General features: G+C 34.1%; 4 protein-coding genes across 5 annotated transcripts; 2 read left to right on the top strand and 2 right to left on the bottom strand.

Moving 5' to 3' along the window:
- The first annotated feature begins 1,865 nt into the window (after positions 1–1,865).
- On the top strand, positions 1,866–2,892 carry LOC102615513 (josephin-like protein). Its single transcript, XM_006480911.4, has one exon. It carries the CDS (start codon positions 2,258–2,260, stop codon positions 2,639–2,641), a length of 384 nt encoding a protein of 127 aa, XP_006480974.1. The 5' UTR covers positions 1,866–2,257; the 3' UTR covers positions 2,642–2,892.
- A 216-nt stretch (positions 2,893–3,108) lies between these two features.
- LOC102615820 (putative tRNA (cytidine(32)/guanosine(34)-2'-O)-methyltransferase) lies at positions 3,109–8,283 on the bottom strand. Of its 2 annotated transcripts, none has more exons than XM_006480913.4 (12): positions 8,078–8,283; positions 7,730–7,785; positions 7,563–7,656; positions 7,400–7,449; positions 7,078–7,127; positions 6,211–6,319; positions 6,022–6,082; positions 5,871–5,923; positions 5,209–5,301; positions 4,938–5,001; positions 4,715–4,822; positions 3,109–3,878 (listed from the first exon to the last, which is right to left on the bottom strand). In XM_006480913.4, exons 2-12 carry the CDS (start codon positions 7,754–7,756, stop codon positions 3,637–3,639), a joined length of 951 nt encoding a protein of 316 aa, XP_006480976.1. In that variant the 5' UTR covers positions 7,757–7,785; positions 8,078–8,283; the 3' UTR covers positions 3,109–3,636. The 2 variants fall into 2 exon arrangements, with proteins under 2 accessions (XP_006480976.1, XP_006480975.1); XM_006480912.4 differs by having other exon boundaries at positions 8,074–8,283.
- A 1,831-nt stretch (positions 8,284–10,114) lies between these two features.
- LOC102616305 (26S proteasome non-ATPase regulatory subunit 7 homolog A) lies at positions 10,115–13,398 on the bottom strand. The gene is made up of 10 exons (XM_006480914.3): positions 13,101–13,398; positions 12,133–12,225; positions 11,968–12,049; positions 11,779–11,875; positions 11,469–11,544; positions 11,289–11,347; positions 10,997–11,119; positions 10,810–10,867; positions 10,612–10,697; positions 10,115–10,524 (listed from the first exon to the last, which is right to left on the bottom strand). Exons 1-10 carry the CDS (start codon positions 13,285–13,287, stop codon positions 10,453–10,455), a joined length of 933 nt encoding a protein of 310 aa, XP_006480977.1. The 5' UTR covers positions 13,288–13,398; the 3' UTR covers positions 10,115–10,452.
- Positions 13,399–17,873: 4,475 nt separating this feature from the next.
- Positions 17,874–20,735, top strand: LOC102611097 (protein NRT1/ PTR FAMILY 5.5-like). Its single transcript, XM_006481338.3, has 4 exons — positions 17,874–18,366; positions 18,459–18,673; positions 18,787–19,331; positions 19,431–20,735. Exons 1-4 carry the CDS (start codon positions 18,330–18,332, stop codon positions 20,317–20,319), a joined length of 1,686 nt encoding a protein of 561 aa, XP_006481401.1. The 5' UTR covers positions 17,874–18,329; the 3' UTR covers positions 20,320–20,735.
- The last annotated feature ends 6,169 nt before the right edge of the window (positions 20,736–26,904 follow it).

Here is a 26,904-nt window from a genome sequence, read left to right on the forward strand (position 1 = left end):
TATAAATAAGTCACGTTGCAGGCAGAAAAATATAGTTGTACGTAAAAGAAAAGTCTTATGGTTTGAATTTTATTTGCCCTCCCCAACTACGGCACCGGCAGTGGCAGCACCCAATCAAGCACATGAAAATTTTCACATCTTCTTTAGTCAAATTTCTTTGATTCCACTGACTCCAACTGCACTGGACATAAAGGTTGGAAAAAAAAGAAAAAGGAATGAAAGTTTCAATTTCAAGTTTCAACGTTTTCAAGACCATTTTCAATCAGTAATTTAGATTTTTTTAAAAAAATTGGACATACAAATGTAATTCAAATTAATTGAAGTTTCAAATATTACATAAATATAAACCAAACCATTTCTCAATTTTGCATGCCGTTGAGCGTTTTATCTGTTGAACCAACAAGCATGCACAGCGAGACAGGATGAAATCAGTGAGAAGTAAAAGAGAAACAAAACTGGGGCCTCTATAGCTCCCAGTCAAAAAACACAAACCAGCAAGCAGATACTTGAACAGGGATTTTTTTTTTAATTTTTATTTCCTTCTGTCAAAAGTTTGTAAAGCAAGTAAGAAAAAAGTAACCTACAATTAGTTTCCCTAATATTCACGGCAATGCAAGCTAGCTAGCCCCCAGTCCCACACTCACACACACAACAGATATATATATTCAAATAGATTCCCTCTTTAGCTTTCAAAAAATGGTCCATTAATCCACTTCACAGTTGTTTTTTCAGAAAACAGAATCAAGAATTCAACGTAACCAACAAAAGAAAAGATACATGGTAGGCCCTGTGAGCTCCTCAAAAGCAACGCTCCAGGGAAAATAATAATAATAATGATCAAAGAGTATCTAGTAATTGTCTCTGTGTTCCCTCTTACAGTCTTACTACTATTTTTCTTTTTCATATTTCAGATGATCATTTCACTCACTTGTGTTCTTATTTTCCCCTTTAGCAGTGGCTCCACCACCAATTCCTTTTCTTTTGACCAACTTAATAACCCCATTTTCCTAGGTTAAAATTCTCGTATACCCATTCCCCACAAAGGCTGCTTAATAATTAGGCCAGCTTTAGCTCGTGTATCCTTCAAGGGGTCTGCTTCCAAGTGCAATATGCATTATTAACAATCGTTAGTGTATATATGAATATAATCATTCTCATAAAGACATTCTCATTTTAACCGTTATTAATAGATAAAAAAAATACAATTTCTAATATATTAAAATTTACATATTTTTATATTTGAGTAGCATCTTAGTTATAACAAAGTGAAGATACTCTCATTAGAGAATGATTACACACACATAATGATTGTTTAGTAGTTATGTAAGTTTAAATATGAAAACAATCTTAATTCTGTGAAAGACAACACATATTGTAGCTATTCATTCTCAAACATGAGTATTAGGTTTTCTTTTTATTATTAATGTAATTTATTTAACTATCAGAGGTCCTCTTAAAATAAATATAACATTAAGATTAAGTTTGTAAAAGCATATGGAGACCATTTTATCTAATACAGGCCAAAATATTAAAAGAATTATAATATCAAGGCAGTTTGTATTTTATTTTTAAATAAGCATAGAGGAATAAGTGAAGTCTAAATTAATTTTTTAATATCTCTTTCAAAATTTGAATTCAAGAATTTTTAACTTTGACCTCTCTTAAGATTCGAATTTAGGTAGTCAACTAATAAAGTTGTTTGAAAATCACTCCTCAATTTCAAGGTCTTTCCAAATTAGTTTTTATTGTAATACAGTTCATATGTTTGAAATTTGAACTCATTTTGAGCTAAGCTAAATGGCCTGTTTGATTCTTAGATTTTGGCACAGTGATTAGGCACCGAATTGAATGAAATTGTGATGGCGATTCCTCATTTATTATAATGGTTGCGTAGAGTAGAAATGTAGGCTTATAAAAAGGCCATGTGCATGGCTCATGCACGTATATGAGTTATGAATACATCTCAAGAAACGACTTTGGTGTACAAATTGGTTGGTCTACAGTGAATTTCTTTGAACAAAAGCATAAATTTAAATGTTTTGGTTCCCACAAAACACTGCCTGTCGATTCCTGATTTCACTGAGAAGCCCAATCCTCTCTTCTTTTTATCTCTTTCTTCATTGCTCTGTTTTCACCTTTTCTCTTTTCCCCCTATTCATTCATCAATAAATACCCCTGGCCACGTTATCTATTGTCTTTGTTCATACTTGAAGATCCATTTTTGCCTCCGTTTGTAGCAAACTCTTACAAGTCTAAAATGTCAAGCAAGCGAGTGACTTTCAGTCCTGATGTTAATGAAAAGCCAACGGTCTTTCTCAAGCATGGAGGCAGTGCAAGAGCGGCCTGGAATCGGAAGAGGGTCGTCGTTGGAATTTTCAGTTTTCGGATACCGAGGGATTCAGGATTTTCACCTGCAAGATTGCTGAGGCATCTCGGAGCTAAAGTGACAAGAGCTCTACGTTTTGTATCAACGAAAAAGAGGTCTTCTCGGAAGGTTACTTCATCAACTTTGGCGAGGTCTCGATCATTAGCAGAGTCAATTGAATCTCATCGAGCTGAAGCTATCGAAGATTGCATCGAGTTCTTGAATTCTTCTTCCTCTATGTCCAGATCAAACTCTGTTTCTGCAGGTTCTTGCTAGTTGTAAAGGAAACGAATCATAGGAGTTAAAAGTTTTGGGCAAGGTTTCATTTCAACCAACCTGGCGAGATCGCCGGGATAATAGCTAGATATCCAACCGAGTTCTAGCCGGAGGATTGTAGCAGAGTAGTTCTAAGTTCTTACTCCTCTTTGTAGAGCTCAATTCACTTTTTCCGAATTCTTGTCGAAACTTTTGCATTGTTTTGAAAAATGAAAATGAAACAAGGGAACTAAATGGTTCATGGATCAGAATCGTCTAGTCTGTTTGACGTAAGACAACTAGCAGGACAAAATTGTCATGAACGATCCATTTTTTTGAACACACTGTTCATTTTATGGTAAAGATGTTAATGCAATAATCCATTTGTGGTCATGCATTCTCGAACCGTGTGATGCTGATGAGCTGGTGATTATGTTTGGTGAATTTCATTTACACGACACGTAAAAGGAAACACGGGGGGACAAAGCTTAAAGGAAGACAAACTATACATTAAAACTTTGAATACGATATGTCACTGGGATACAACTCAAAAACAGACAATTTTTTATGGGTGGGACAGACGGGTGTTGACCCAGCTCTATCTAATATCCAGAAGACATGTCACTACCAAGACCATAAATGAAAACATAGCAAATATCCCAGATGATATCGTCTTAATTTCATATCTTTTGATTCTACATTTCCAATGGCATTAGCTCAAATTGCTCCTCCAGCTAAATCTCCAAATGACTGGCCTTGAAACATGGCATTGGTTGGCGGTCACATCCTCTCAAATTAATTTCATGTGTGTGTGTATATAAAAAAAGAGACCGGAACAATCTGGCACTGCCGACAGTCTGGGGGACAAATGGACAATTATAATAAAGAATACACCCCTTTCAACAAGAATTAAGTTCTCAAAGTTGCACCATAATAATTATGGCATGTCCACTAATAATTTGATTATCAAGAAATTTAACCATTGATGAGCCCATCTATGAAAAAGTAAGGCATAATTAAGAATCCAAGGAATGCTTCTCAGGCTCTCGTATACCTTGACTGGAAGCTTTCTTCATTTCAAGAGCTCTTTTGTAAGGAGGGGCAATTGGGGGTTGTACAGGATCCAAGCTCTGGTAAGTTCCGTCAGCAACTTTAGGCAGTGGATATGAACGGTCGGAATCATACCCATTTAGGTCCCCGCATGCTAAAAAGGGGATGTAAACCTTATTTGGTCCTTCCAACCAACCACTACTGCAATCTGCAGGGTAACAAACACAACACCAATGTTACATCTGTGAATAGAAAATAGAAAGTAGAATTTGAACAAACCTGAAATGCCCATTAATCAAAACAGCAGATTACCTTGTCTCTTATCTAGTATGCCTTGATATTGAGAATAGTGGAAGTTCTCTAAATTAACTAAATGATAAATCAATAATTCACAATAAGAGAAATTGCATAATTGAGCTAACCTGAGAGCATATGCTGACACATGATACCATCCAAAACTTTAGTACTTCCACCAACTATATCATTATATTCCTTACTAAAACTTCTATATACAACAAGTCCATCACTTGGTCTATTTTATGATTTCTAATTCTTAGCTTACATCTTCCTTTGTTCGTTACAAGACTAGCATGGAGGTCCTTTACAACGAGCGTTCAGTCTGAAGTTAGTTTCATATTCTTATTTCTTTGTATTGATTGAGAAATTCCCCAAATGCTCTTGCCTCCCAATGATCAATTAACGGTAAATGAGTTTCCAGAACACTTTGAGAAGAAGAGGGTGTACACTCCAATGTAATCGACTATATTAGCAACCGTTAGTGATTAAAAGTTAACAAATATTAATACTTAATATACATAAATTTAGGTATAAGATTAGATTAAAGCCAGGGTGACTTTGTTTTCAGATTGAGATTTGGTATTACTCGTAAATGTTCAATAATAGACCCATTTATGAGGAAGACTAAGTAAGTATCAGTAAATTCATAAAACATATCTATTCTTAGAAATTTCATTCTAAAGCAAGTCTTTTAATTTAAAATAACTCAAGGCATGAATATATAATGAATGTTGCATGCACACTGACCTTGATCCTCTCCTCCCCAGGGGCTTCCCACCTTTTCCAAAAGGCGGTGCAAATCTTTTGGATTAAATCCTTCAGGAGGGGAATAATTCTCACAAACAGCGAATGCCTCTGGATGACAAACAAAACAAGTATTAGCTTTGAGGATAACAAAATGAAGTTAAATCTGTTTCTCCTTTTGGTTACCACATTCAAAAAACTGAAATGAATATGCTGGGGAAGATACCTATGCTTGAATTACGGCTGCTTTTTGGTTTTGCAAAAGTCACTACAGGGAAAAATAATTTCAGCTGCAATAAAGAAACAAAAGTAGGCAAAAGGAGAGATATGTCATTTCTTGATTTATAAATAAAAGTAGACAACCTATTATAAGGGAAAGTTTTGGCATAGATATGTTATAAAACAAACATTGTCTGGTTACCACAGCAATATACAAATCACATGAGCCAAAAATCCTAGAAAAAATAAACTGGGGTCTTCACAAGCATCTTATTTACCTGACAGTATAGAAGACTAGTATCTTTTCCACGGAATATCTTTGCAATAAACTTCCCACCTTCTTTAAGTACGTGAGTAACAACAGTTAAACCCTGCAACAAAGGAAAACCAGCCGATGCCAATAAAAATGAACTGAAGCAATATTTTAAAATGAAATAAGAGAAAACCCTATGAAGAAACAATGCCCTGAGAATAATTAGCAACCAAAGGTAAAATGCTTTGACATAAGCTTCTTAAAGTATTTCGGTAACATTGCCATCCTCAATGACAAAACACCAACTTCTTGATATAATATACCATCTGGTAACTCTTTGTGCGCTACCTAATTTAGGTCTAAGTTGTGAACATTGCAAAGAAGTTTATTGCTAAGAATGTTATCTGGATAAATATATCCAGTTAATACATCAACAGATATGGAGAATCCAATGAGGAGTTTGGTGTTTCACAGAAATTGTAAAACGAGCAAGTCAAGACATAAAATGCTAATGCACCCTAGGTGAGGATGATATTGGCAAGAGAGGTTGGATGATAAGCAGCAGTTAGATGCATCTACAATTGATGTACATCACTTATTGCAAAAGTAGCTACCATCTAAAATTACGTACTGTAATAGTTGTCTCAGACAAAAAACTAATTCATATATAAAAAACTGAATACTTACAGCAAGTATAAGTTGGGATTGAACAAATTCATCCATATCATGAAGGCCAGTTACTGCAAATTCCCCATACAATAAAGCAAGCTTAAGAACAAGTACCACTATAAAGCAGCAATGGAGTGGACTAGAAAGTAGGAAGCCGAATATCATTTACCATCAGGTGCACCATCACATACAACCAAGTCAGCTTTGCAGCCATCAAAATGTCTTATAACCTGTGGCAGTGCAACAATAAACTCAAGTTGTTGATGCAATTTTGAACTAGCATCAGTCTGAAAGGTTTACATACTTTTAATTGAAACGGCTGGAGAACAAAGAATGGAGGAATGATAACAATACTTACCACTTCAGCTGTTCGGGCATTAGTTATATCACCCTGCACTTGAATAACACCTTCAATTGGAGCCATGGGCTGCAAATCAATAGCCACAATGAGCGGAAGATCACCCTCCCTGCAAATTGTACCGCATAAAGTTATGGTCTTAATGAGAATGTAGTATGCATGAAGAAAAATATCGGATGTTTAGGTCTTTTTTCATCATAATATGAGTGCATGGGATTATCCACTCAAGTAAAAGTTATCAATAACCAAAATAATAGGAGAAAATGAATAGATATGGGAGGCAATTAACAGGAAACTGCAAAATAAAATTATCTGTTTATTACAATTGCCATTAGTTAATATTCTCGGATAAGGAAAAGTTGCACATGAAATTTTCACCATAGAAGTCTACTGGACATGACTAAGAGGAGCTGTCATGAGAAATTCGAACAGACTGTTAACCTAGAGGAGAGGACAAGTAATAAATACATATTGGACATGGAAAATGTTTCTAAATCCCTCTCAATTGATGATGTATCACAAAACCTGAATTCTCGAAGGCACGAACTGCTAATTCTTGATGGAAACACTAACAACATCCACATTAAAGTAATAACTACCTTAGCAGAAATATGTGAAAAGTTTAATACAAAACAAATGCTTCTGCTCCAAATGCACAGATATACAAACAACTACATACAAACAATACAAGAAAAAATATACTAAATCTAAGACATAATACAGAGCAAAACCACATTTGATTTCAACAAAATCTTTTTTGTAACATTAAGATAGTCAATAACAGGACACTCACCCCAAAGTTGGAATGGAACAATAAACAGATTTTACAACAAACAAGAAAATGAAACTTGGCAGGATAAGAGTTACCTGGAATCAGGTGACAACTTTGCCGGGAGATACAATTTGCGACTCAAAACCTACACATGACAGAAGTGAACATCAAAACCTAGAAAGGATAACTTTCTCTAACACTCCTAGATAGCACGACTACAAGACAATCCAGTGTCTATCATGATCAATTATCATGCATCCTGCATTTAAAATGATAGAATGTAGGAAGCATATGACAAACTTAAAATAGCAATAAGGATAATCATCAGAAAGTCAGGTAATTTCATTTCATTATGGTTTATGTTCTACAGATAAAAAATTGGCAATCCATAGGACAATAATTCCATTGAAATCGTACCTGACTCCAACTACCAGGGGCAGCACATAAATCTACCACACGCTTCACAGCTGCAAATCAAATTGTTTTCAAACTACTCAAGGTTAAAATTTTACAATCATAATCTGACTATCATTTCACCTGAGAGAGATTCAAACAGAGAAAAAATAAACAAAGAATCCACCTTCAAATATGTTGAATTCCTCGTCTATCTGAAGAAGCTTAAAGGCACTACGAGCACGCCAACCTTCTTCCTTTGCTTTACGATAATAAATATCCTGCAAAAGCAACAAGCTTATCAAAATAAAAGTTTCAAAGAAGGGGGGGAAGGGAATAAAAGATAGAATGTACCCTCTTATCCCTCGAAGCTTTGCCCATGATATAAGCTCCTGGTATAAACCAAACTCCTGATACCAGAATCAAATTCAAAAGTTAGGGTTTACATCAAAGGACAACAGTTATGAGTAACTCTTTTGTTAACCAATTAATAAACCGACTTCTCCTACAATCATTTCTTCGAGCAGTTAATGCGCACCACTAACAGCTAAGATTCAAAGAAAGGCAAGCTAATGGTGAATCAATATAATCAACAAGGGCAGCCCAGATATGCAATGTAAGCTACGAAAACATAATAAACAAATAAATAAAATAAATCATAATAATTTAAAAGAAAGTTTCTGAGATTTCACACTTACTTGCCTTTTGATGGATATCACTGCACTGCTTCCTTTATTTTGGAGAATGGACTGAAAACCCTCCGGTTAGAGAAAGGGTTTATCGTTTTGTTCACTTTCGTTTTTCCGGTACTGGGCCGGTCCCTGCACTTATGACGTTATGACAATTTGTATCAAACAGATCCTTGGCCTCTCTGAAATACTTTTGTTCTTTTCGGGTGAAATACTGAATTCCATAACCACAGGGGTGGGTAATCTCGTCATTTAAAGTAAATCAGAGACAGGTTTAATTTTGGAAAATGGACAAATTAGCATTACCCTTATTGAGAAATTGTAATTTATCAATATCACAGTATTAAAAAACCCAACCATTTTTTTATCGCTCGTCTGAGTGATATATTTTTACTAAATATGTGTTTGAACGTTGAAGTAAAATTGTTAAAAATGATATTTTGGAGAAAACTGTGGCAAAATCACTGTAAAAAATGATCTGAATATTCTCCAAAGCATTTTCTCTCTTAATCCTCCTAAGATAATCCTCTTAAGATTTTAAAGATTTATTGATAAGTGTCATTAATAAAATTAAATGGTTAAAATTTAATTTTAATATATGCTTACCTAAATTGCAATCTAATGACTTATTGCTTGGTCTGTTACGATTGAAATCATCCAGATGATGGCAAATGCTTGCTTTTTTTATTGATTTTATTTAGGAAAATTATCAACTATATACCCTTAAATGACACCCGTATCAAACGTGCTACAACACTTTTCAAGTGTATCATTCGTATACCCTAAGTTGACAAAACACTTCTGCCGTCTACCAATCCGTTAACTTCCGTTAGAAAGTTAACAGAATTGTAGCAAATTGACTATTTCGCCCTTGAAATTCAAAATGAGGTAAAAAAATAAATTTACCCAAAAAATTAACGTAAATTTTCAATACACAATTTTTTTTAATTTTTTTATTAACAATATATTTTTTATTAAAAAATATGAATTATTAATGGTACATATTATTAACAATTATCCGTAAAAAATATCCATATTATACTATAAAAAATTATTAACAATATATTATTTACAATTATACATATTATACCATAAAAAATTCCAGTTAGAAGTTGAAGGAGTATATCTTTAAAAATTTAGGTTAAATTTTGGAGGAATAGATTCAGTTGTAAAGTAACTTTTTTTAGCAATTATTAACAATTATCCGATAAATGGGATAACATGTCATTTTTATCAATATACATCATATGACATATCATTTTTTACTAGGTAAATGAGATGACATGTCGTTTTTTAAAAAAACTAAATTACCCTTATAATGTCAGCGCTTGCAAACGGCAGTTAACGGATTGATGGACGGCAGAAATATTTTGTCAACTTAAGGTATACGAGTGATATACTTAAAAAATATTATAACACATTTGATACTGATATCATTTAAATATATATGACTGATAATTTTCCTTTTATGTATAAGAAGTATACCTCCGAGCTAGAAATTTTATGAAAGGACAAAGACCTTTCTCCGATTGTTTGAAACAATTACTAACGCGGAAGATATCTGGTCGAAACGCGGAGGGGAAAAATGATATCCAAGATGGTAAAAGACGACACTTGTCAATGGATCTTTGAAATCCTAAGAGAACTAGGAGAGAAAATGCGGAGAATATTCAAATCCGCAAAAAATACCATCAAATGACAAAAAAAAATTGTGATTTTTGTCTCCGTTGTCATCCCTTTGACCTCTCAAATTTATCCTTCCAATAACAATGCAAAGAAGAAGATCCAGTGAAAGTGTGGCACAATTGTGTAGCATGATTTTGAACCTGAGCTTTAAGAAGTTTACAGCCAAGAAGTCTTCAGAAAACTCTGAACCGCTGGACATGCCACAAATAATAACAAGGGCTTCTTTCTATTCAATCCTTACCAATTAAAAGAAACTGTAAGAAGCAGCCATATAGCAAGCCTTCGGTGACTAAATCTGCTAGTATCGAAATCCAAAAGGTGCAAAGGGTCGACATACTTTGTAGCTAAAAAAACCGTCTAAAAATACAGCAACCACACAATGTTTGGAATCTAATTTAAATTGGTATTTTAACATGATTTAGACAGGCAAGAAATATGTAATCCATCTGCATCAAAATAAAAATTTGGAAAAATAAAGAAAAATGAACAGCAAAAAGGGGTATGAATCGCAAGCTTTTTGGAGCACAGTTATCTCTGATGATGCTCAGTAGAAGAAAACTGTCGGCAAATGTAACCTCTCACATTCGACATATAACTGGCTCCACCTAACCACACACTCCCCCAACCCCACCACCTCTCTTCCATTTTCAAATGCCCCAGTTCGGTAATGGCTGAAAGCCCCAAAGCACAACAAACTTGATTTTAACTTGAACTGGCAGTTGGAACTGCCGTTGGCTTTGCGTCCTCAGTCTTTTCGTGTTCTTTGTTCAAAATCTGGAAACCAAATTTGCAAATTAGAAAACCATTTATAAATGTGGTCCTATTATCAGAACAAACATCCATGCAACAGAAACTCTTTACCTTGTTATTGATTAAGTTATGCAGTGCAATAACACTCCGGATGAGGGACGAAAGATATATAACCAACATCATATCATTTGTTTTTACTGCACAAAAGGAAAAGATATAGATATTTAATTTGCAAGAAACTGAGATTTGCGGTAACTTTTAGCCTTTTTTTTTTTTTTTTTGAAAAGGGCAACTTTTAGCTTATATTACCTGAAAAGGCCTTGATTAATTCAGCCACATTCAGATTCGGTAAAAGGTTAAACACATCCTGCAATTGAACAGATTCGAAAACATGAGATCCATATACAAGCAAAAAATAATAATGAAAAAGAAAAGCAAATAAAAGGATACAAGAAGAGGCCAATGCAAACAGAAAAACAAATAAGGATGAATATACCTGTAAATGGTAAAGTATCTCGTGATTCAACGGAAGTTTCTCATCAATAACAAGGTCAAGGTAACCACGGATCTCACGCAAACGAGCATCCAGACCCTTTAGGGCTGTAAGTTTTCCAGTGACCTGTACACGACAAAAGGTAACTAGTATAATCCTTCATTTCTGCAGAAAGTACTAACATCCATAGGATGCAAATTGAGACTAATAAAAAGAGATGGCCTCAACTCAACATCAGATGCATCAACCAAAATGAAAAATAGATATATCAAAAGAGACAAAGATTTTATATAACCTCATTTGCAAGTGTACTGATGGTGGTGTCTTTCACGTCCCTTAGCAAGTGCTCCACTCCTGTTGACAGGAGAGATGTCAGCAATATCAGCACAGAAAATTAAAGAATAAATTAAAAATAATCAACTTAAAATATAATTCTATGGAAAAACATAATATAATTTTTCATCTCATGGCATACCGATTTCTTCGACTTCATGAGCGGCAATTTCTGATGGCACGTGTACAAAGACCTTTTGGCTTTTCTGAGTAGCATTCTATAATACAACAAATAATAATATAACATCCAGATTGGAGGGAAAAAAATAGATGCTAGTTAAAAAAATAGCGACAATAATTATTTTCTGAGTCTTATCCTTTTCTTCTTAACATCATTAAAACCATCCTCAACAGTTAAATGGACCACCTTTAATCTCTATTATGTCTCTATCCATTCATTAATAGCAACAAGTAAAAACAATACCAAAACAAGCCTAGAATATTCATTTTACCTCTTTAACCTCCTCAACATCATAGTAAGCCTTGGTGGGTATTCCAAGCTCCTTTGGTTGGACATCAATAATGACCAATACAGGATTTGGGACATAGCTACAACACCAAATATAGCGAGAAGAAAAGTGAGCCTCTAAATAAAAAATTGAGTTCAATATATATAGATATTTAAAAATAATTAAACTCACTTGTGAAATAATTGGTGAATGTCAAGATCATTCTCTCGTAGCTTGGGTCCTGTACTGTACCAACCTACGACATGCTCCTTGGCTGAAACAATTATAACAAATTAATAACCAGAGGCAAGAAGCAATTTTCGATAAAAGTTTGATGCAAACTATAGAAGTTGATACCATTGATTCTTTTGAACATTGAATACATTGATTCATGGTAGTTGTGGTCGAGAAACCATATTCCTGGGTCTTTGTCATCTTCCTCAAAAGGCACTGAAATTACCATATTCCACCAATTGGATACATCAATAAATATTAATCGCACAATGTAATGAAAAAACCTTAGCTACCATATTTTATGTGATAAATGAGAGTTAAATCTCACAAATACTAACCAAGGAGCAGACCCACCATACATATGTTTTACAAAGGATGCAAAGATGTAGAAAATATAAAGGTGAAGAGAAATGTACAATTATGCGTTATTGCCAATCCCAGTGGTAAAAGCGGAAATGCTGCTCCATAAGGAAATGAAATATGAAAATTGCTCATTAACGGATCAGATTCTATAAAGGGACTGTGCATTTATTTATGAAAGCAACTTTGCCAATTACAAAGATCACTATTTTGCCATATTTCTAGTACGAATACAAAACTACAAACACCAAGTTACATAACAGCATAGCGAAACTCAAAACAAAATAACATTGTAAAATCAAATTAAAGTTATTAGCCAACAAGTAAGAGGGTGGAATTTCTCTCAAACCTTTCACTTTTTCTTTTTTTTGTTTAAATAAAATAATTTTATTGTCTATTTTTCATGCGCGCTCCTTCTTTGAACCTTTTGGTATGTATTGCTCATATAAAAATAAGAGGATTTTCGAGCATTCGCATCAATATAAGCCAATACACTGAACCTAAACATCATAATTGACACACCGAATCAAAGAAATAACTGATTCGAATCCGTCAAAAATTGAGTACAATTCTGTATCGAAAAGCCTAATCTCAACCATACTCGCGTATGAAACCCTAAATATGAAATTGCATCTAATTGGCAACGTTTTGTAGATAATGAAACCCTAAAAGCATCAGATCTAGATATGAATTTTCAAAAACAGACAGTGCAAGTGAAATCTCGTACGAACCTGCGTAGCTGTTGGAGACATCGACGGTGCCTTTGAAGGAGCTACCGAGGAGGACGCCGACGACGCGCTTGCGCGTGTCCTTGGCGACGCGGTTGTAATTGTCGACGATGCTTAGTAAGACGAGCGGGTGAACTATGACCTTCTCTATGGGTCTCGATGAAATTTGCTGCGTCTTTATCACGTCCATATTCGAATCTCTCTGTGTTTGTTGTCACTTTTGCTCTCTGTAGTCTGTACTTAAAACCCCTTCTCAGTTGATTTTTCTTTTTATGGCTTTGTTTGACCCCGCACACAAGCAAGCTCTACTAGCCTTATAGTTGCTCTTATTGGTTCTAAAACTTTGAAATATTACTTTAAAGTGTTACTATCTTTTCATTAATGAAGTAATTGGAAAATAATCTTAAGTGTAACTATTATTGTAATTTAATATTTTACTATTAGAAAATTATAAATTTTATATTTTATTACTTTTCTGTCCGTTGATTATTAGTTGACTTTCAATATACTAATTAAACAAAAAATAAAGAAAATCTAACTACAATGCCTTTCTGCTATCAGTAGTTTTAAGAAATTTACTTGCCTAACCAATTTCAAAAATTTCTTACCAAAACTAATTTCTTGCATTCTTAATTACTTACATCCATTTTGGACCAAAATACTCTAATTACTAATCAACATCCTAATTTCCATTTACTGAAGTTTTATCACACATTATAACATCTTCTTCACTAGCAGTTTATCTTTTTTGCTTGGAAACTCATTTGTCCAAGTGATGACAACGGACAGAGGCACCATCGCTCCATTGATGGATGCCATTGCCCAAGCGATAGTAGTGGGGGATGGTGCCATTGCCTAGTGGATGGGTCATCTCCCAAGCAAATAGTGTGGACAATGTGGGCGATGACGGTTATCACCCACATATGACGTGGACAATGAAAACCATCATTTTCTTTTAAGAATATTTTGGTTTAAAATTGGTAAGTGGTTAGGAATTTAAGAAGTTTTGTTATATGGTTTGTTTTGATAATGAATTCTTAGAATTAGCCTATTGTTACATAGGTGAATCACTCAATAATTTTACAAGTGAAATTTTGTCATAGACTTTGAATGATTGAATTTAGAGTGACATAAAAAGGCTTGGCAAAAGCTCTTTGCATACGGGCCTAGACATTGGCCAAAAAATCTCATGCCCCTAGACAAGTGCTTAATAAAAAAGGCTTGGGCCAGGCCCACCTTACATATATTTTTAAATAATTGAATTTATATTTATAAATAAAATAATAAATCAATTTCCATTCATTTCATATTCCCCTATCAAGTTTAATTATTCAAAGGTCAATTAATTTTAAAGCTTTAGGATATAAGTGGCCATAATTTTTTTTTTATATTAGGTAGAATCAATCAATTAATCAAGAGAATGCTTGAATTAAAACTCATTACTAAAGAAATTATATTTGTAAGCTTTTATTTTTTAATTTCTTTATTTATTATTTTATTTGAGATAGTCATTTTTTTTTTAATTCATCATTGATTATAACAATTTGTTAAGAGTGGAACTATTGGCACCCTTCTAAATACCTCTTAACACCTCTTTAATTATTTTACAATTTTAACCTTTATTAAAATTACATAATAAGACAATTTCTAATTAAACCCCCACTCAAAATCAAATAATTTTTCCCCTTAAAAATTCCTTATTGCTATTGGATTTGTTAATAGAATCATTGCTATTATCATTGACATAAAATCATTCATTCCTCTTAGATTTATTCTATTATCACGCTCTTCACATAAAATCATTACTATTAGATTTGTTAATAGAAGTCACTTCATATAGATATGTAAAACTTTGGAAATTCAAATTATGCTGCAATATATTTATTATTGGACTAATTTTTCTATGGCTTTTTTCTGCAGGTGTTCATGCTTCCAGCTTCACCTATTCCTCCTATTGCGAATGGTTGGATCAAGTATTATGAACCATTTGTAGAAGGCTTGGCAACACCATACAAAACTAATATAAGTGCTTTTAAGGATTTGGTGTTTGAAGTTACCATATAAGAAACAATTGATCTAGCTAGTCAATGATAGTATCAGACAATTTTATACTAATAAATTAAACAAGGGATCAAAAATTAAATTTTATCCACAATCAAGGGATAAAAAATTAAACAATGGGGTCTATACTAATAAATTTAAATTAAGGGTATTTTTGTCATTAAAGGGGTGTTAAAAGAATTTTATAATATTTTTAAATATTTTAATAAAATTAATAAAGAAAAGAGGTGTTGAGAGATATTTAGAGGGGTGCCAATAGTCCCACTCTTTGTTAATTATTATCCGATTAAAAGGTTACAATAATTTAAAAAACGTTTGAAAAAACTTTGTTGAAGCCGAGTTAAGTGCGAGATGGGTCCGACCCAAACCTTTAGATAAACTTCTAGAGGGTCTGTGCCTATTGCCCAACACAAATTTGGGTCCATCAATTTGTCATCCTTGAACGTAAATAATGCAACAATTACTCGGATATAAATAATACTCAGTTTTGAAATTTATATCTGACGGTCTGTTGAATAACCGCACTTTATTCTTTTTTATTCCTTGTGCTTTTCTTTTGTCTTCTTTCTCCTAATCTAGTTTTGTCCGTTGTTCTTCTTTTCTCCTAACTTTATATTAAACTAAAACTCTTCTAGACTTATACAAACTGACAACGCATGGCCGATGACTGATGGCTTGCAAGCCAATGGAGCTTATTAGTTTTTCTTATGGGTAATTTTTACTTTCCTCCCTTGAGTTTTTGGTCTTTTGCACTTAGATGGTTAAGATTCATTTATTAGTAAAAATCCCCTTACGGAAGATCTCATATGGTTAGTTATGGACAATTTAGTACTTTAATTTGACAAGCATAACTTTTACACATTTTAGTTGACATGAGCCCAATGAATTATCAAATCATTGTGAAAAAAATCGTGCCTTGTGATCATTCATATAAATAAAAAATTATAAAAAAATCAAAGCTTAAAACTTTTTCTCTTTTCTAAACCATTGACTGTAAGTCCAGACATTTATTTAATGAAGTCTCAGGTCCCTACGTCATTTTATCCGGCAATAAGATTCAAAGCATAATGTCCTATCACCATGGGAGTGACCCAAAGTCAGCCAGTCAAAACACAGCCTTGAGGCCACATGTTCCTCAGTTGAAGGAAATTTACAACTTTCAAATACAGTTGCAAAATACAAATTCTCTAAGAAAGAGAGAGAGAGAGAGAGAGAGCGCAACATACTCAGTCGGGAGCTGAACCTTAGCTATCTCTGTAGTCCACTGCGTAGAGCTTTCTTCTGAATTTCTTTTCTTTACCTGATAAAAACAAGAAGTATGAAATTTAAGGCACAAGAATAATATTCTTGCATGTAGAACTGAAAAAGAACAGTGTAGAACTACCAACACAACCACTCATAAAGAATGCAAAGAACAAGAAAATTAGAATTTTACGAGGACACCTTTTTTTTTTTTTAAATGACTAAATAAAACACACCAGTAGGCATCACTAAAGCGCTTTGAAATCATAGATGGATGTGTGCACAAAAAAATCCCAGTCACCTTAAGATGCTCTGGGATCTTGTATAATTCATCTTCAGCATGCTTTAAATCATTCTCAACTTGATCATTCACATCAATATTCTTTCCCCTTTTCTTGGCCAGTTCTTGCTCAACGTACTTCAACCTATCAAATAGTATATTAGAAATTTTTATTTTCTACAATATTAATGCTTCAGGAAATGGTAAACCTATACAAATTTATTATGGTTGAAGATCTCTCGGTGAGAACAAAGAGGAAGCACTTGTCTCAACTGGCAAATTGCAACCTGATGAGGACAGTGGCAAAGGTCAGATAATATATTTTTGTGATTCGGATAATGAGATGCCAGATTCAGATGAGGACCCAGATGATGATTTGGATATATAATGATATGTTTGAATCATTAGTTGTTTCGTGTATATTTACATATATAATGATATGTAGAAAATAAAAATTTCTAATATCTATAATATATATACACATCAAGTCAAGCCTTTGTTTTATAAAATTATTTCACCAGCAGACTACATGTATTTTGGCAAGTTTACATAGTGAAAGAAAGATATGCCTCAATTCACTCATGTATTGTTAAAGCAGATGTATTCAAAAGGCACAGATTGGTGGTATAATCTGTTGTAAAGCCTTGTATTCAATTACATGATTATGGTCATCAGTATCTTTTGCTTATTCGTTAGTTATTGCGGAAACGCGTTTGAGTAGTCATCAAAATTATGGTGATCACGTGAGTGAGCTGCGGAAAAAAAAAAGTCGTGGCAAAAAACACGGGTTAAACATTTCACTTTGCGAATAGCCATGCATGTCAAACTAACCAATTTGCATCTTCAATTAAATTTATTTCTTTGGTCGGTACTAAAGTCAAACTCATTTTACCATAATATACAATTGGGGGTATTTCAGTCTTTTTGAATTCAATTAACAGTCAACTACAAAATTAACTGACGGTAGGGGGGTCTTTACTAATAAATGGTTCTTGGCCATCTAAGTGCAAAAACTCCAAAGCTCAGGGGAGGAAAGTAAAAATTACCCTTTTTCTTATTATTCCTGCCGTAAACGCGTGCGGCTGTGCAACCCGTGTTTGATTTTTTGTGCGTTAATAATCAACACCTTCACCAGCAACAATTAATCCCCATTTCAGTTGAATCCTCCTAATACTTTTGTGTCGTATGCCATTAAGAAAATCAATCGGCCGAACGTTCTTTGAAATAAAAAATGGTGGAAGGGCAGAATTTCAACAAATAAGTTGTTGACAACACTGTCAACCACGTTATTTCTACGGGAATATATTATTTTGTCTTCATCCTTCATCAATATATACTACACTGCATTTCCGAAATCTTTCCAATTTCCCAACAAGATCACTTCATTTTGATCTCCTTTTTTTTCTTATTAAGGTTGAGTTCTTGGTAGTCCGTAGGATCTTGAATGAGTGGCTTTCAAATTATGTCTTTTGTCTGATCACCCGAGTTTAAATTTTTAAAAGGTAAGAAGCCAAGAAAAATTGATTTGAGCTTTACCTACTCCGGCACTACAACTTAGTTTTATTTTGTAAACTAATTCATCTGATTCTTAGAATCTATTTCATTCCCTCGCGCCAAAAGATATTGCAAGTCACGCAATCACTTCAAAAATGCCATCAACACTCTTGAACGTTGGAAAAATCTTGGGTAATTAATAATCTAACACGTGTATTTTATTCAACCCAGTGTTTCATATCTTCAGCCTGTTTTAAATTTCTGGTTGTATTCTTGAATGGCAGTTCTTTTTTGGAGCGACGTCTTTGTTGCATTTGTCTTCTGGATGATGATGGACTATCTAACAGAAGTGTGGATGATCAGTTTCGTGCATGCTGCTGGGATTGTCAATATCTTTTGGGGCACCGCCCACGTGTTGCCCTTGGCAATAAGATATCTTGTTGACACTACCATCAGTAAATATTGGATGATTTTGGTCTCCAGTTTTGCTTATACCGCTGTAATTAAGTTCCTCTTTTAGCACTTTTAAAATCAAGCTGAAGTACATCAGTTACAAACATGGAGTAATTATAGCAGTATCTAAAATCACACACAATATATTCTGTTTTGCAGGGTATGTGCTTATTGACAATGTCAACACCACCTGCACTCGCTGGGGCTATGGGCACTTGCAGTGACTACAAGCCTGAATGCATCGGCGAGGGACAAAAAATTCTCTTATACACAGCTTTAGGTCTAATAGCCTTTGGAATTTCAGGTCACATGGGCTCAATCGATAGGTTCATAGCCGATCAAGCCACAAACTTTCGAGAAGAAGAATTTTCCATGTCTTTCCGCCCCCAACTGATTATCTTCAGCTTCTGGGGATTGTCCTTGGTGCCTAACATTCTATCTATAGCATTTCTTTTCATAAAATCTTGGAAAATCAAATTTGGGATTCTAGCAATGTTTACTACGGTGTCAACACTTGTTTTCTTAAGTGGCTCTTCTTCTTATAGACGTAGGAAACCCCAAGGGAGTTCACTCACAACTGTCGTCAGAGTCTTTGTTGCCTCTATATCCAAATTATCCTACAGGTGTCCTAGGCATGCCTCTGAGCTCTACGAGAGAAGTGACATTAATGATCTCTATGTTGTGCCGCATAGTCGTGGCCTCAGGTTTGCATTCTCTCGGTCTCTGACTCTGTACTGCCCCCTTCCCCTGCCATCCATCCACTGTACTTGATAGCTAGCGTGATTTTGTAATCTATTCTGCAGGTGGCTAGACAAGGCCGCCATTATATTACCGAACAAGACGCTTAGGCAACAAGAAAGAAACAGATGGAGATTGTGCAGTATTACCGAAGTTGAAGAAACAAAATGTCTTGTACATTTGATTCCAATTTGTTTCACTTTCATCATACCAGGAGTAGTTTCCTCAATTGGAAACACTTTCTTGCTTGAGCAAGCAGAAGTTATAAACGGAAAAGATGGAGGAAATTTTAGTTTCGGTCCTCTATTGCTCCTACTGTTGTATTACATCTCGAAAGACCGTTTCACGGCCTTCTACGAAGGATTTGTTGGACATCTCACTTCAGTAGGATGGAACGCCGTAGCTCATGTCGTTGGATTTGCAATGTCAATGATTCTATCAATACTATGCTGTGTAACAGCAGCAATAGGCGAGACTCGGAGGTTGGATGTTGTTAGAAGCCATGGTTTAATTGACAAGCCTGATGAAAAAATCCCCATGAGCTTGTTTTGGCTGCTGCCACAGTTTCTACTTCTCGGAGCCGCTGATGGGTTCTATGAAAAAGGCATTGATATGTTCTTCAGCGATCAGTTTCCTCGCATGATTTTCAGATATCTGAAGTACATTTTTGTTGCTACTATGGGAGTAGGAATTATTGGCAGTACCCTGTCCGTTTACTATGCGGGAATCATCAGTGAAAGGATCGGGAAACATAATTGGTTTCAGGACACGCTTAATTTGAGCCGTTTGGATAATTATTACTGGCTTTTGGCTGCATTGACAGCGGCCAATCTTGCTGTGCTCATTATAGCGGCAATGCGGTTTCCTTACAATTATTTGAGCTTGGAACAGATTGATATCGATGATGGGCCTCTGATGAAGATGAAGATAAGGTCTAATTATTTGTTCGGATGAAGACAAGGTTGATGCTTTGATGAAGACATATAATAAGGTCCAATGGTTGTTGATATTGCTCCCAGGAGTTTGGCTAAACACTGACTCCACAGTATCAAGTTTTCTAGCACGTGTATGGTGGGTTAATTACCTACGAGTAATGATACAGCCACAAACTATTGTACAAACTTATTTTGTACAAACTGACGTGGAATTAATTCATTGGTTGAATGAAAATATAAATTAATAAAAACAAATCATGTGGGCCAAGTGATATTTAATTCAAGCAATCTTATTATGCCACATCAGTTTGTACAAAATAAGTTTGTACAAGAGTTTGTGGCTGTATCATTACTCATTACCTTATTGACTTATCTCTCATTTTGAGCCTTTTAAATCTCCGCTTGTCTTTGTGCTTAGAGATCTTCTATTATAATAATCTTGTGAGAATGAGATTCGTTTGGCTGTAACTCTTATAGTCTTATTGATATTTAACTGTAGTAAAATTTTCCTTCGATTCCCCCCCCCCCCCTAAAAAAAAAAAATTAAAGTGTGGGATTTTGAGAAGTGTAGTACTGCAAATAGAAGAGAAGAACGATCTTCCACGTCTTTGTCCCGAATTCTTTCTCATGATCGTAGTGCCTGTCGTTGCACTTATGGTAATTTCTCACATAAAGCCTTGGAATCTCAGATTTGGGATTTCACCAATATGTTCTTGTAAGCAACAAGAAAGAAATAGAAGGAGACAATGCAGAGTTAGAGAAGTTGGCCTTTTACGAATGACTCCAATTTGTTCAACCTTAATCACAAGTGAAAAGCCATTATCGTGATACGTACTTTTACCGTTGGGTTAGTTTTGGATTACCAAATAACAATATTTAAAATACCTTTTTGATTGAACTCGCCCCTCCTAGTTAAATTTTTGGCTCCACCATTGAATATGATGATCTTCTTGTGCCCAACACTTTCCATTAAGCTTGTCGTAATAAATGCTTTCTTGAATAAATCTACAAAATTTTGTTGGAACTCATTTTCTTATTTTACTGAAGCTCATAATATAAATAAATTTTGGTGAAACAGGTTTTCTCTCATTTTTCTTATTATATCCTCTCTAAAACTTGATACTCTCAAATAAAGGTGGGCATTCGGATCAGGTTAACTAGAGCTGGCAAAATGGGTCATCGGGTCGTGTTCGTGTCGTGTCAGCTTTGTGTCGTGTCAAATTTAGGTCGACCCAAACCCGACCCATTTAATAATCATGTCAAAATATTGAGATCTAAACCCGACACGGAAAAATAATTGGGTTACCCAATAACCCGTTTAATATCTATATATTGAACAAAAGTTACATCAAATATTTACACACTATCATACATACGTATGTATATACATACATACATACATACATACATAATTTATCAATATTATAAAATATACATATCTACCAATATATTACACATGTACACTATTGAGGTTTTAATTATATATAATATTATATATCAATATTATAAAATATACATGTCTATCAATTTTTACACATTTACACTATTGAAGCTCTAAATGTATGTAAAATTTTATAAATAAAACATTGTGTTTATATTCACCCTTTTAAAGAATAAAAAAAAAAAGAAAATCATCTCTAATATTTGAGTTTTAATTATAAGAATATGTAAATTATTTTAAAATAGAAAATATAATCGGGTCATTAATCGGGTAAATGGGTCAAGAATTTTAACCCAAACCCGACACGGAAAAAAATCGTGTTGATCCGGACTCGACCAATTTAATAATCGTGTTAAATTTGACGACCCATATCCATTTATTTATGTCGTGTTCGTGTCGGGTAATCGGGTCGTGTCAAATTTTGCCAGCTCTAAGGTTAACATAAATCAAATCGAACCCCATTACAAAATTTGAATGGGTTCAAACTTAGAACCCCTTCAGTTTTAATTTTAATATATTTATATATTAAAAAACTAGAAGTCACATACGGAAAAAAAAAATCAAAATCGTAATTCTTCTCTTCTCTTCTTCGCGCTTCACATCGGCATAGGCACAACTCCAGGCCCAATACATTGATTGCCTCACTCACACACATTCGCACACTGCCGATGCTGCTATCAATTCCGTTCAGGTGCACTGGCATTGCAACTTCTAGGCATTCTTGAGTCGTTCGCTTCCAATCCAGCTACTGTGGTTGCTGCTGTCACTGCCTTCTTCTTCATTCGCCATCGTCAGCCGCACAAGGTAAGGACATTAAGGTTATATTTTCGATTCCGGTGATGAATGGGATATGGGGAAATATTGTTAATTGAATGTATTTTTTCGGCAGTAAGTGTTATTTGATTGGTTCAATTAATCACTAGGTGCTTGAAGAAGGATGTATCGGCTTTGCATGCTAGTTTCTTCCATGCCCTACTGAAAAGAAGCATTTCAAATTATGCTTATTTGCTTAACGTCAATTACGGTTGGTCTTGAAACGTGCTCCAAATTCTTGCATATATTAAATTGAATTATTATTATTGTTGTTGTTATTATTATTATTTTGCATTGATTAAGGATTGAATTGTTCTAACTAAATTGAACTCAAACCAAAATTTAGACCCGAATTTTTTAGCCAAATAGATTTGAATTGCATACCTAAACTGAACCAAATTGAATTTATTTCTTGTCGATTCAATTTGTGTTCACATTTTAAACCTAATTGGGTTTAATTTTTCAACCCAATCCGGTTGTAACCCAAATCAAAACTCGATCAATTTGAATCAAAACCCGATTTGCCCAACTGTACTAAAATATGAATGAAAATGAAAACAACCTCCAATGCACCCATACATTGCTTCGTTTCTTGACCAAATCTATTCATTAATCTGTTTGGAAGTTGAAACATTTATTGGAGGAATCGCTACCTTACCATAACTAGGCTATTTCTTCTCTATAGATACTTGAGAATCGAAGACACACTCTCTATTCAACTGATCAAGATTTCCCCCCCACCCCAAAAAAAAAAAGAACAAGTAACGATGGTGATTTCTCAAACTATAAGGATTAATCTGGTACTGTGAAGATCAAAGCCAAATTAAATTGTTAGGATAGCTCTTGGAGTAGCTCGACGGTTCTTTGTCACCACTCAGCTACCTTTAATCAACTCGGTTGCAGAACAAATAAAAAAAAATATCATACATAATAGCATACAATGAGAACAGAAATAATAAAGAGAATAACACATGATATTTATGTAGTTCAGTTTCGTTAGGCCTATATTCTCCGGGATAAACACACTCTTGTTGGTTTTATTAATCATTAAGGATATTTCAATGGAAGTATACCTATTTAAAGATTATAGGACTGACAATCTCTCCCTCTACCCGAAAACTATTTCACCTAGTTCCTCAAAGTTGTGGACTGGAGTGCAATGAATCCAGAACTCGAAGCTACAAAACGGCTGCGTTTTGAGTAAGTGTTTTTAATCATAAATCACGTGCAGTCGCGTGTCACTTAACTTAAGGGAAAAACGGCGTTCCTTTCAGTCGTTTTGGGCAAACTTAAGTGAAGCACGTGAGACAGCATGTGAGGAAGGAATCAAATTCGTTACGAAGCCATTACACACGCGTCCAAAGGCCGTGTAATCTGGATAGAGGCTGATTGTTGAAGCAGATAGTGAGTGATTTTGTGAGCTTTCCGGAGAGTTCCAAGAAAGTGAGAGAGAGTCATCTTGTTCCTTGTACCTTCCTCTGTATTATCTCTGTAGAATCCATCTCAAATCATCAATAAAGTTTTTTCTGTGGCTTCTCCCGTGGATGTAGATTGTGCATCTTATGCACAATCGAACCATGTTAAATCCTGTCTGTGTGAGTGTGTTTTGCTTCTTGATCAGTTAATCTTGTATTCTAAATCTCCATTATCCTAGAGCTAAAGTTTTTTGTCTCGAAATTGAAGCTACAGATCAGTTGTGGTTTATTGCTAACAAGTAAATCAGGCAATCAAATCACAACAAAAGTATTTCTCAAAACTTTGTCTACCTTGGCCGCACTTGGAGCAACACCATCGATGATTTAAACATCTAAACAACTATTACAACACTTTGCTAATCATTATGATCAGTTATCCAACTGTCATGTGTTATAGGCGCGCGGTTAGTTATCTAACAATCATGAGCCACTCCAATTTTATTACTAGTTCCTAAATAACTATTGTAGCAGTTATTTAGTCATTATATGTCACGTAATCTCTATTGTCAGATTAGCTTTTAGTGATAGAGGTCTAACGCAACTATCCCACCAGTACACCTCAATTACCTGCTACATCTGAATTTGTATGCAAATTAGAATTTATAACATAATCTTATAGGTAGAGGAGAGTTGAAATTTGATATGTATATTTAAAATTTCTCCGGGTGATGCTACCAATTTCGAAGAATCCCTATAGATAATTAAACTTAACGGATAAAGTAAAACGTTTGGCATCTTCAAGTTATACGAGGTGTTTGAACTCTCACAGTTGATATTTTAGTTATTATTTTGGAAGGACTTTAATCTTGCACTTTTGATTCTTGATTTTTTTTTTCCTTTTATCTTTCCCTCTTTCTGCGTGGTATAGTTTGGCTTTGCACAATTCATGAGACATAGAAACATGCATGAAGAAGACAAAGTCGCATACCCTAAGCAATAATTTAACAAAGATCGCCATATATTCAGCTGTTGAATTATTTTATTAATTTAAAAAATCTGCAAATGGGGGTTAAGTATAGATATAGGGAAAAGGACAGCTATGATTTGGGAAATTTCGGCAAATGGGTTAAGTATAGATATTTATTAGGGAAAATGATAATTACACCCCTGATTTGGGAGAACGGTCATGGAGACACCTAAAATTTCTACAAGGGACGTCAAAACTCTCTTCCCTTCATTTTTACAACTAATTTAGATGGAAAATGTTAAGTTTGTTGTTATGCCTTTATGATGTGCTTGCTGTTTTCCATATGGAATTTTAAATTAAATAAATAAATATCTAGGAAATATGACTCAACAAAGTAACTAACTAGATAGTAACTTTTGGAGTAGTAAAATATTTTGTATCAAAATTATTTTGAAGAAAAGCAAAACTTATCTACTTCAACAATATTGCTGACTTGGTGGTGAAGCAAGACACCTTGATAATTTTACATGATCTTCAGGAATTGAAGACTGACTACATGGCAAAATCGTTTATAGAATTTTCCGCTTTGTATATATCTTTGGTACTTGCACTCGGCGCATATTTGTTTTATGTCCCCTTGTATATATCTTCGGGAGAGGAGCTTGTTTGTCACGTAAAATTTCTCCGGTTTGCTTTACTTCTATGCAGTATTTATTATTTTTATTACAACTATTTAATTGATATTTTATTAAACTTGATAAACCCATAATACCGGATCTTTCAAGAAGGCATAGACTATTTTTGCTGTTGGAAGCATTCTGCAGTTTCTTATTTTTCTACAACAAACTTTTCTTATAGTGTGAAACCGATTAAGGAGATGAGAAAGACTGATCACTAAAGAAAATGAAATAAGAAATGAGCAAGTTGGAGAGAGAAAATTTAGGCCAAAAATATATATATCATAAATAATTTATTTCTCAAAGTCAATAATAAAGTAATTACATCCAATCTTCATCATTGATTAAAAAATGGTTGATCCTTAGTGGTGACCTAATCCCATAATTTAAAAAAAAATAAGGGGAGAACGTACAATTGTTTTTTAAAGAATGACTCCCTGATTAGTCGAGACTAAAGATTTTGCAATCATCTCGTGACAATAAAATATTGCAAGGTTATACAATTGTATTTATTGTTTCTATTAGAGCTAGCCTTAATTACCCACTCTAGTCTCTGGCGAGTAGTAAATCCATACATGGGTCGAATCTCTATCTAGAGACTTTATTTTTTTAATTGAAAAATAAACAGAAGTAAACATCTCCCATATTAATAAGGATAAACTAAATATATATAATCGGAGAAACTTCGGTGACGAGTATTTTGAGTAACATCTTTTTGTTTTTTTAAATTCGTTATTCTTCTTTCAACAAATTTTGTTTTGTCGTTTAGTTTGTGATTCTTTCAAGGAAAAATATCCACCGTCCACTCGTTTTTTCTAACTTTTTCTAAAATACATAATTCCTTCTTTTTTTGGATGGAATCCACCTAAAATTACATTTTGTTTCACTTTTCCACTTCCGTTGGAATCCGTTAAGAAAACTAACGGAAACTTTAAAAAATGACAATTTTACCCCCCAAAACGAAAATTACAATTTCACCTTAAAAATTACAAAAAATAATCAGATTAAATCTAATTATTTTCCCCATCAGTCAATAAAGAAATTAATTCCACAACCATCAAATGCAGAGTTTTTTTTAATATGTCTATAATTAGAATGCTAAATTATAACAGTAGTATTAAAAATAGCTCAATCTCGCAAACCATCAATTGAATTTAAGATAAGTAGAGTTTTATTGTTCATTGAGTTATAATCTCTAGTAGTTAAGATTTTTTTGTACTTCATTAACATACCAATAATGATATTAATCATTAAATCTGATTATTTTTTGCATGTTTTAGGGTGAAATTGT

This window comes from Citrus sinensis, chromosome 6, assembly GCF_022201045.2.
Source record: "Citrus sinensis cultivar Valencia sweet orange chromosome 6, DVS_A1.0, whole genome shotgun sequence".
Taxonomy (NCBI): Eukaryota; Viridiplantae; Streptophyta; class Magnoliopsida; order Sapindales; family Rutaceae; genus Citrus; species Citrus sinensis.

What these genes read in the sequence shown, in the direction of transcription:
- LOC102615513 (XM_006480911.4), top strand. Translation starts at nt 2,258, where the DNA reads ATGTCAAGCAAGCGAGTGACTTTCAGTCCTGATGTTAATGAAAAGCCA.
- LOC102615820 (XM_006480913.4), bottom strand. Translation starts at nt 7,756, where the DNA reads ATGGGCAAAGCTTCGAGGGATAAGAGG. An exon ending in AATCCCAACTTATACTTGCT is followed by an intron (nt 5,302 to 5,870) that starts GTAAGTATTCAG and finishes CCTTTGTTGCAG; the next exon opens with GGTTTAACTGTTGTTACTCA. An exon ending in CTAGTCTTCTATACTGTCAG is followed by an intron (nt 5,002 to 5,208) that starts GTAAATAAGATG and finishes TCTTTATTGCAG; the next exon opens with CTGAAATTATTTTTCCCTGT.
- LOC102616305 (XM_006480914.3), bottom strand. Translation starts at nt 13,287, where the DNA reads ATGGACGTGATAAAGACGCAGCAAATTTCATCGAGACCCATAGAGAAG. An exon ending in ATGTTGAGGAGGTTAAAGAG is followed by an intron (nt 11,545 to 11,778) that starts GTAAAATGAATA and finishes GTTGTATTATAG; the next exon opens with AATGCTACTCAGAAAAGCCA. An exon ending in AGATACTTTACCATTTACAG is followed by an intron (nt 10,868 to 10,996) that starts GTATATTCATCC and finishes GTTCAATTGCAG; the next exon opens with GATGTGTTTAACCTTTTACC.
- LOC102611097 (XM_006481338.3), top strand. Translation starts at nt 18,330, where the DNA reads ATGCCATCAACACTCTTGAACGTTGGAAAAATCTTGG. An exon ending in CCAGTTTTGCTTATACCGCT is followed by an intron (nt 18,674 to 18,786) that starts GTAATTAAGTTC and finishes TCTGTTTTGCAG; the next exon opens with GGTATGTGCTTATTGACAAT. An exon ending in CCGCATAGTCGTGGCCTCAG is followed by an intron (nt 19,332 to 19,430) that starts GTTTGCATTCTC and finishes TCTATTCTGCAG; the next exon opens with GTGGCTAGACAAGGCCGCCA.